We start from the raw sequence: 10434 nt of genomic DNA on the forward strand, positions 1-10434 counted from the left end.
CAGGGAGAAGGTGTCTGGGTATGTACGTGCCAAAATGAAGGCAGAGGCTGGATTCAGGAGAGGTGAAACAGCTCTATTGGAAATCCCTCCCTAGCTGATTTCTGCTAAAACATTGGCAGCCTGCTTTAGGGGGTGATTGAACAGGTGCCCGGTGAGCTACTGGGTGGCCATAAAATGTGGCCTCTGAAACATTTTGGAGCTCTTGGGAAGTTGTGTTTGTGTAGAAGAGTTGTTTGGCTAATTACCTGGGCAGGCTCGCCCCAGAAAGGCGGCAATGCCTGAACCTCACCCCACGGCTGGCTGAGCTTTCCACAGGCCCAGAGGTATTACTGTCGGGCTGATATCAACTGTTATATTTCTGGTAGAAAACACTTCATGTATTTTATCACTCTCACTGTTATGAAATTTGGCATAAGCATGAGCACTACACACACGACATCATACATCTATATCCCTATAGACATATACAAGCGTACACACACACACATACATACATATTCCCAACGTGGGTATCTGGATGTGTAGTGAGTCAGAGCACCAAAAGCAGAGTTTCTGGATAGCGTGCCTGGGGTCTGTCACACAGACAAGCGGGTGCAGTTTAGCATGATCCCAGACCCCATGAGGGAAACCTTGGCCATCCACCTGAGTGAATGTGAAGGTGCATCTTCCAAAACACCCTCTGAAATACCCTGTGCCCGTGGCTGCTGGGTGCCCACGGCCCTGGTGCACCCTGGCACCTGAACCGAGGCAGCAGGTGGGCCTCGTGCTCTGCAAGGGACCCCCATTCCCTGCCGTGGGGCCAAGGCAACCCCACGCTGCAGCCGAGGTCCTTGAGCACCAGGCATCGCCTCCGTGCCTCCCACTGCCCGCTCCCCACCACAGGGACACGTGGAGGAGGGCTCCCTGCAGCTGCATCCCTCGGATTAATGCCAGGGGAGCATTTGCTGTGTGTTTCCTGATTACTTCAGTGACCCGGACCCTCGCCCCTCACCAGCCATGGTGCGAATCGCCCTGCTCACCCGCTTGCGTGCCAGCACAGGGCTCTGCCAGTGCTGCCCAGTCCCAGCCCGGGAGCCACCAAAGCCTGCGAGGGCAGCAGCGGGAGCTGCCCGTGGGGGGGCTGAGGGTGTCCCAGGGCTCGCCCCGGCTCCCCCCCGTCCTTGGTCACTCCCTGGAGAGTGCTGAGTGCTGTGGCCAAGGGCACGGGGCAAGGTCAGGAGGGGGGATCGGCTCCTCGCACCCATGAGCAGCAGGTTTTCAGTCTGACGTTCTCTGTGTGATTCCCACTAGAGATCTTCACGCGGGACGCTGGCGTGCGCTGAGGAACTGGTTGTGTTAACCCATGTTCTTATACCACTCAGTAATCTACACATAAACATGTAATTCTGCTACCGTCTCGATGGACTGTTCATTCTGTCTCTGCACTGAAGGTGTGCCAATTTCTCAGTCTCCACAGGGCACTCTCAGAACTCCCTGGTGAGACCAAAGGCCTCTGAGAGCATCTGCTGCAGCAGTTGGGATGGTTTCTCAGGAAACTGGAAAGGGAATAAAAATATCACCATATCTGGTCCAGAGGAAACTCCCCATCACCAGTGAGGCACAGACACTCCCAGATCCACTTCCCAGGTGCTGTCTCGGGCTTCGGCTGACAGCCACCTCCCACCCCGGCAGCAGCTGTGGTGCTGGCAGGGGCAGGGGCTGGGCAAGCAGAGCCAGCCCTGTGCACCCCCTGCCACGCTGCCCTCGGGCAGCAGCTCTGGACTCACGGGGTTTGGGCCTGGGGACGGGTCAAGCTCTGAGCTAAAACACGTTCCCCTCTGGAGCTCTTCGTGGGAAAAGGTTTGCAGCGAGGAGGTGCTCCTCCACCTTCCCCACTCCCAGGCTGTCAAGGGGGCCTCATGCCCACCCCAGCCCCTCGGCAGGGACAGGTGGTCCCTGTGCTGAGCTCGCTGTCAGGAGATTCCAAAAAAGCATGGATCCCAAAAAGCCCAGCATCCCCCAGGCCCACAGTGCCCAGGAGATCTGAAGGATATAACGGCTGTTTCGTCTTTCTGTAATTTAAAACGACCTCTGAGTAAAGCCATTTGTAACACGACTTTTTAGAGTAGCCTTGGCCAAGGAATTGCATCTCCATGCATTTTCTTTCATTCACACAACGGCATTTTAGAAGGGACTAATGCAAACATTTTTATTTAGAATGTATTAATTATTATTTAAATATCAATACAGTTTTTGCAATAGTTATTCAAGAGTTCCCAGTACCAGGGGAAAATAAAACGTAGCCTCATGCGTGGCTATGTTCAGAGCTTTAGCAAGCCTCTCCATCTCTTAGCTGAACATGCAGGGGTGGTATGTGTCAGTACAATCTAATAAATACAAAATAAAGCAAACGTCAAAAGAGATGTGTCTCTGTGGGTCTGGACATGCCTACTGGAGAACCACGACCCCTTCCCGCCATGTCAGAACATCAGTGTGAGTGGGAACTGTTGTCTGGACTGGGATGCAGAGTGAGGAACACACGGTTGTCAGAGCAGTGACATCCAGCTAAGGAGAGACCAAGGGTTGGGGGACAGTGTCACCAAGAGCCACTGGACCACTCAGAGTAGGCCGCCCCATCTGCTGGCTGGAGATACCCAGCAAGCCCTGCATCTACTCCTTGTGCCTCCAACTGCAGGTCAGCGTCAGTCCCCAAGCCCCCAGTAAAGGTCATGTCTAACCACCATGATTAAAAAGTAAGCTGCCTTCTGGCAAAGCCCAGGAGCAGTAAATGAGACTGACACATTCCTCCTACCATCTTCAGGAAAAAAGTGAGTCATGCTACTACTGAATTATAACTCATAAATAATATCAAAAAACAAAAAAGACATTTTCAAGTACTCCCAGGCTGGGTCTTTCCTCCCTAGCTGTTGTACTCGTTATCCTATTCCATCACAAACTGCTCCATATAAGCAGGCAAACCTGAATTCAGAGGGCACTCCCAGAGTTAGTAATATACACCTGCCAGTCCGGGAGAGAAGGAACACATTTCTGTTCTGCTCAGCTATGGTATTTAACCTGGGAACATGAAGGACATAATTAATAACATATAAAATAATGAAACTCCCCCAAAATAACAGCTCTGTACAGCCCTAGGAAAGATCCTTGACCAGCATAAATTAGATGCTACGGAGGGAGAAGCGGCCAGAGGGGAGAGCTTCCCTGCAGTTGTGGCTGTGGTGATCGAGGGAGGCTGTTTGTCTGGACAGTTTTGGTCTCCCTTCAGGAAAGAGTAGGAGCTCTTCCTATGTCTGATGACCATAATGCAGCACAGCCTGAGTTCTGGGCAAATACTACTGAAAGCCTAGACATTTGGGAGCTCTATGAACAGCTAAGGACCAGGGCAAGCCCTTCACATCTGAGCTTTTGCCAATTAGAAAGGGGAGATCACAGTCCCCAGTGCTTCCCTTGGCTTCCTCTTTCCCCTGCTCCTTGCCGGGCATCACACCGCAAGCCCGGTCCCTTGGTGGGTAGTGCTGGGTCCGAGCGTGTGCTCCCCCACTGCCCTCCTGGGCTTGCAGGGCTCGCCAGGAACACAGCGGACATGCAGTGACTGCACCCAGCTTTCATGTCAGACACAGACTCCAGGGCTTCTACACCGATGGAGTCAGAGGAGGGTTTGCTACACAAACTGAGCCTGGCTTGGGTTACAAATGCTGGCTGTTGCATGACATGGGATACACCTGGGACATTAGACAGCTATTGGAGACAGCTCTGTTGCTTCATGCCAATGAATGCTCTTGCTGCCGTATATTCTTGCGAGAGCCCAGCCCGCTCTGCCTTGCTGCGGGTTCAAGCACACTGAGAGATGATGTTAGAGTTACAGTCTAAGGTGTGAGTGTGGTTTCTTTTGCAGTTTTCGGGCCCACAGCCAGCACCATGTGGGCTGACCAAGTCCAGGTAGTAGGGGGACTTGAGGAAACGGCGGTAAGAATCCTTTTCCATTAGGGTAAATATTTTTCTCTGAGCCTCATCAAAACAGGACAGTGTAGGCTCCAGCATATTGTGGCTTGTCTTCTCCCGTGTGCACGAATCCAGGTTCACCTGTGGGCCAAAGCGACAGCGTGAGCAGAATCTGTCCCAGCAGTGGCTAGCATAAATAAAGGAAAATCTAAGCGTCTCTCCATCAAGTGTGCTTCAGCTGTTCTTAGCAGGCAGTTGTCTGAAATGGCTGTTTGACACCCCGTAGCCTTGGCAGGATCTGTGCAGCTGGATACTAAGGCATCTCTGCTGCCAGATGAACTGTCAGGGGACACTGACACATATCCCTCTGGCATGCAGCCAGCGGAAATTCAAACAACTGCACAGGAGCAGCTGGAACACTGGGAATCATAGTCCTCTTGGGCTTCTCCCATTTGAGTGTGCACATGGGATGGCCACACGCTTGTAACTAAATCCACTTTCTCTCTATCCAAGTTTAATATGAAAGCAATAAAAATGACACCATTTCCTTGCTAACTAGCAGAGAAGCAGCACCCTTCGACTCTTGGGAAACTACTGATCTTTACTTCTCTGTGCTGCTGGCCTGGTTCAGAATTTAGGGTGATACTTTGGCCCCAGAAACGTTTCGTGCACATACCTCTTTTTTGCCTGCACTGAGATGAACTCATCATAGATCTTTCTGGCCTTAGGGCTGAGCTTGGCTGGTGACTTGGTTTTCTTGTAGTCCTCACAACTGACCCAGAACTCGATGTTTTCCTCACTGTACTCAGATTTGAGAAAAGCACGGAAAGCAGCCAGTCCTCCTATAGATTGTTTAGAGGAAAACCAGATCAGGTGAGAGTGTTGCTTTCTGGATAGTCACACCCATGAGCCCCTGCAAACAGCAATTCTGCGTTATCCATCCGAGAGCTGAATAAGCAGCTCCCTTGGGGAGGGCTGCCTGCCTCCAAGGCAGTCGCCTGTGCATGCTGGAGGAGGCTGGAATTCAGAACAGACCCCACGGGGATGTCACACATGGGTCCTCAGCTGCCTGATCCCCCACTGTGACCTTCAGTGTCTCAGCCAGGAGAACACAAGCAACTCGCGTGTTCCCAGGAGGCCATGAGGAGACAGCCAAACACGCGCCGCGGAGTCTCAGGCCATGGGAACAGCGTGAAGGAAACCTAAAGGACACCACTGTAGCCTGGCACCGACGGGAAAACAAAGTCTCCCATGGGCTCCAGCTGCAGTTTCTCCACTTTTTGGTTCTTGTTTAACCCATTGTTAACTGTGTGCTGCAGTCCTGCCCTCCCCTTGTACAGAGCTAAAACAGTTGCTTTCACAAAAGGGAAAGCTCAGCAGTAGGTCAAAGCCCCAATCATGATACCTTGGATTGTCCCTTGGATCTGACCAAGGGCACTCTTCAACACCCCTCCCAAAGGCGCTAAGAGACAAAAGATAACGTCCCATGCCCCCTCCAGGGACGGCCCAGCACACACACTTTGCAGGCAGCACCCTCAACATCTCCAGCAGAAGGGCTCTCTTTACTTACTGTCATGATGGATCAAATTTTCCAAAGAGTCTGCCCATTTTCTGACTTCCTCTTGGCTAATCCTAAAGGAGACAAAGGGAAAAACCTAGGGAAGATTTAAGGGGAGTACAGAAGGATAAATTTGGTTTTTCGCTCAGCACCATTAGAAAATCTCTTTCCTGATTGTTGCAAGAGCATACACAAGAGACCAAGAAGGAACTATCTGCTTGCTTTACAGAGACCCCTGGGGATCCCAGATCTAATCTACAGAAATTCCAGTTTCCATCCTTATCACCAACCATGGGCTAGAAAGGAATTTTCCTGGAAAATTGTTGGAAACTTTGTGTTTATTTGTGACTGGCTGCATCTCTTGCTGGGGCATGGACTTGGGATTGCTCTTACAGGCCACATCAGTGAGCTCCAAAGGGATGATTTCTTTAACCTGTCAGGGGAACAGTAGCTATACGGAAGAGAGAGGAACGTGGGAACTAGAAACATATGGGAGTGTGGGAACACATCCTGCATTTGTTCCTCCTACCATACCAGAACATCCTAGGACTCATCTATTCCAGGAGATATCTTGGCCATTGGAGTCCTCCTAGGAAAGGACACCATCTCCTTGCACCTTAGTGAGAGCAGTGATACCGCGACAGGCTGCCCTCTCTGTTTTCTGTGCCAATAGCTCTGTGCAGCTGTGTGGACCATTGCACAAATCCAACTCAAAGCGACAGTGATGCTGATTCTGCCATGTGTCACGTTGCACTGGGTCTTGTCACGGTGTTATTCCCCTGTACAGGAGACTGCACAAGTCTTTCCATGTGCACATGCGTATTGAATCACAGAAGTGAAAGGCAGAAAGAGACCTCCAGTTCAACCTTCTTCATGGAAAGGGACTATCAGTACCTGAGGACTATTGCCACACTAGATTCAAACATGCAGGTGTTCAGGAGGTACCAGGAAGCAGCAGCAGAAATGCTAAAGAAGTTCAGCTCAGTGAAGGAGCAAATATGTTGCAGCCAGCCTGGGCTTAATTACATAGCAGCATCTGCTCTTACCTCTGGCTTGAAGATATTTTCTCCTTCTTGCCCTGAGAGAGCTGTAGTCGCAGGACTCTGACTTCTGCAGCAAGAAGCCCAGACGATGTTTCATGTCTTTGGCACTGAAAGAAACAATTCAAGACCGAGGTGAAGACAATGCGTTACAACTCCCTCTGCAGCCTCCTCACCCACAATAACCTCCTTAAGCATTACTCAGTGGCACAAACACAGGTCACTGCTAGTGACTCCAGTGCTGACTTTCCACTCACATAATGCACATTTCTCTTGCTAGACAAATACAGTGAAGTCAAAGAAGTCATTTTTCACGTTCAAGAGCACTTCTCTTGCTGAGAAGGTCACCAGCCTGAAGGCAGGGCTGGCAAAGGGGGAGAAGCTGCTGTTTTCCTACTGTTGTTGACAGTTAAATATTGTGATAGAAAAGCATCACTGTGCTATAAACGTGTCACTTCTCCATAAGGTCATTTGCCCAGCTACCAATGTCTGGTTCTTACACCTTTACTAATCCTTTCATGCAGCCCTTGCCATCTCCCCACCCCATCACCCACCTACAGGAAGAGCAGGGCTGTGCAAGGCCACCCCACCAAGCAGCTGCCCATGACAGAGGGAAGGAAGGAAGCAAAGGGCTCAGAGCAGGACCATGGGGTGAGATCAGATGATGAGCAGGAGCTTCACCACCAGCAGCCCGTGCTGACTGCAAGCTTCTCCCTTACCCCGTGGTGAGCTCCTACAAGGATGCGCACTAAATTTTGTTCTGCTTTCTAGCATGCTCAGGACAACCATTGCCCGACAGCAGCATATAGATTTGCAGCTCATATTGGCCTCAGCATCTCTCTGGATTTCCTTCCAGTTTAAGAATGAGAGAACGGGTCAATCAGTCCTGCTTGCCCAGGGGTGCGAGCATTGGCTTGCTGCAGGGTGCAATGATACTGTAAGCACAAAATTCTCCTTCTCCTCCTCCTCCTCAGATCAGAGCCTGGAAAAGAGCAAGAGGTTGTGCCATAGGGCTGAGCTCCAGCAGCTGCTCAGCCTCCCAGCACTGCTCTTTGCTCCAGCGTAGCACCCTGTCAGCAGTCCCCGCCATATCTTATCTCACTGCTTGCTTGTGCTCGTAAACGTTTCCCTAACAACTCCAGCACTCGGGTGAGAGCAAAGGAAGCTCACAGCTCTTTTAAAGCAGGGTGCGTGTGACCAGGGCCAACACCAGGCAACAGCGGGTACTCTGTGCTGCCAGGCTCAGGCTGCCTCACGCTGTCAGGCTGCTTGCCCGCAGAAGACCGCTCGGGTCTGCAGGAAGGCGGCAGCAAGAGGAAACAAGACACTGCTACTTGCAGTGAGTCTCACAGCTTTCTAGGAGAGAGAGATTTTCTTGGGAATCCTGGACAGAGGTGGTTAAAAGACATGAACTCTATTTTTCTTTGCATTTTTCCAAATTTTCTTTTATTTCCCTCTATCAAATGTTCCTACAAATTGGAGGCGGAGGATGTCAATATTTTTCCCCCACGTTTTCAGTACTTGCTTTCAAATCCACCACAGGCAGGGAGCTTTTTCTGCCAGATGGGAGCAGGCTGAGTCTCATTTTGTACTTTTCCAACCCTCTCCCATCGCACAGCCCCTGGGAAGCAGCCTCAGGAGCGCTCCTGGGGGCATAAGCAGCCAGAAAAGCAACGCTGTGCCATCAGAGACCTGCGCAAGTTTACGTGGGCTGGATGAGCAGGGAGTTCTGTGGGGCTGGTACCATTCAGGGGACCTGGACCACCCTACTGGGGGTCTCCAGGCCCCATGGCACCTGAAAGGGAGCAACACTCCTCTAGGAGGGCTCATGGCCACCTTGCAGGCATAGAGACCGCCTCACGCTGGGCTGCGGGGCAGGCCATGCCACCCGGGTAATGCTTGGGGGTGCACAGGCTCTGCTCTGCCAGCACAGGGATGCCTGGCTGGTACCGTACACCATGATGCAGCCAGATCCTGCACCCATGGCGGGCCTACAGCTCAGCCCATCCTGATCAGCACTGCACAACAGGGGTATGGCCAGCCCCGCACTGGCCTATAGCACTGTGCACTGGAGGTACAGCCTAACCTGGTCCCTCACCATCAGTATGCCCCTGGGGGATACAGGATGACCCCACACCGGCTGGTGCTGCATCTGGCTCTGCGGTGCCCTGGGCTGGCCTGCATCCCCACCCTGCCTGCTAGCAGCCAGGTCTCTGGTCCTGCCAGGCTGGGTTTCTGCATTTGGGATGCGTTTTAGGGAATGACTCTCAATTTTGTTTTGATATCCCGTCTGCCTTGCTTCCTTCTCAAAAAATCAAGAAAAGAAAATTCATCAGAGAAGGAGGATTCAAAGGAGAAAAGGAGTGCAAAGCTTGCGGCAGAAGCAGATGACAAATACCAAAACATAGTGATGCTAAAAGCTGCTTGTTTTGCTGATGGGAAAGATGGGTTTAGAGTTCCCACAGCTCCGTACAAAACATTTATGCAATTCTGTTCCTGACTAACAGGAAAAAAAAAGCCTGTAAGCAATCATTTGTATCTAATCTTATGAAAGAATCAGAGCCGAATCTGCCACTTCTGCTTCAGACACAAAGTACAGTACATCAGCATATCTCCAGACTAACGAGACCAGTAACAGATGCTCGGAAATAAACAGTACCTTTTTAAGCAAGTGGCTGGCAGTGCAGCGAGTCCCTTGCACATCTTGCTCCCGAGGATGGTTCTGTATTCCAGGAAAAACAACAACGAAGGAGGCGGCAGAGGCTGCTTGCGGGTCCTTCACTGTCTGCAGAATTCAGCCTCGTCTCTAAGCCAGCTGCGCTGCCTTGGCTCTGTTTTATAGCCTAGCCCAGCCAGCCCAGCAGCTCTCGGTGACCCAGTCAGGAGCCAGCGCAGCAGCAGCACCCGTCCCCTTTTTGCCCACCCAAGAGGAAAAGGGTGACGTATAAGCTGAGACAACGGAGTGAGTGGGATTGAAAACCTTACCAGAAACAAAGCTTGGTGTCTGGCTGCAGAGGTGGATTCTTTTAAAAGGGTGGAAAAAGCTCCAGGGACTTTCCTCTATTGCAAAAGGTGGAATAGTGCAGAGAAAAGCTGGAGGAGATTTTCAGAGGGGCACAGGCAGTAAAAAGGGTCAGAGTCAATTCTGAGAAGTGACATGGGCTTTGCTGGTTCCTCTGTTCAATTTCTCCTTCTATTTAAAGCAACCTGGGGAAAACAAGGGACAAGAATTTTAAACACAAAAGGTTCTCATAATCCCAACAAATGCAGAAACCAGAGCTCTAAGGAATGAAGAATGTAAAGTCACTGGGGAACTACCAGGCTGTCCTGTTTTATTCTAGAGGCATGTGGATGCATGCCTTAGGTGAGGCTGAAATAAAAGCTCTGAGGGGCATATCACTATCAGAATATAAAATGTGTGTGTCCTGGCACACACACAAATCTGGGGACCAGCTCACGTACATGTGTACGAAAAAGAAAGACGGAAGGTTGACAACATTGCTACCTTAGATATATGGGTACTACTGCAATACCTTACTTCTCCGTTTGCATTTACCCCTAATCAAAAGTCAGACCTTGAGATTCAGGAGCCCCCAAGAGAAGATGACTAACTAAAACAATAGGCCTAACTGTGCCTGCCCAGAGAGGATTTTGTAGCAGTGTAGAGGCTACTCTGTGCTAAAGGATGAACCCATGAAGCATCTGGCTGTGGGGATGTTTGATGGTGACTGCACTGCCTGGCTCCACAGTAGTCCGAAGGGAGAGCAGAATGTCTCCAGCTACACCAGTGGTCCTCAGCCCTTGGAGGGTGCAGAAGACAGTCGTCCCTCTGGAGAGAGAGAATTGGCTGGTATTTATTGACTCGTGGCTCAGCACAGCCTGTACCATCATTATAAA

The 10434-nt window shown here is 51.0% G+C and overlaps 1 protein-coding gene across 1 annotated transcript; it reads right to left on the reverse strand.

Moving 5' to 3' along the window:
- Nucleotides 1-3538: 3538 nt before the first annotated feature.
- Nucleotides 3539-9268, reverse strand: RGS4 (regulator of G protein signaling 4). Its single transcript, XM_086617238.1, is given in 6 exon segments — nt 3539-4080; nt 4612-4781; nt 5510-5571; nt 6544-6583; nt 6586-6647; nt 9197-9268. Coding segments are annotated over 6 exon segments (630 nt in total). The 5' UTR covers nt 9241-9268; the 3' UTR covers nt 3539-3828.
- Nucleotides 9269-10434: the final 1166 nt, after the last annotated feature.

Source organism: Tauraco erythrolophus, chromosome 10 (assembly GCF_009769465.1).
Source record: "Tauraco erythrolophus isolate bTauEry1 chromosome 10, bTauEry1.pri, whole genome shotgun sequence".
NCBI lineage: Eukaryota > Metazoa > Chordata > Aves > Musophagiformes > Musophagidae > Tauraco > Tauraco erythrolophus.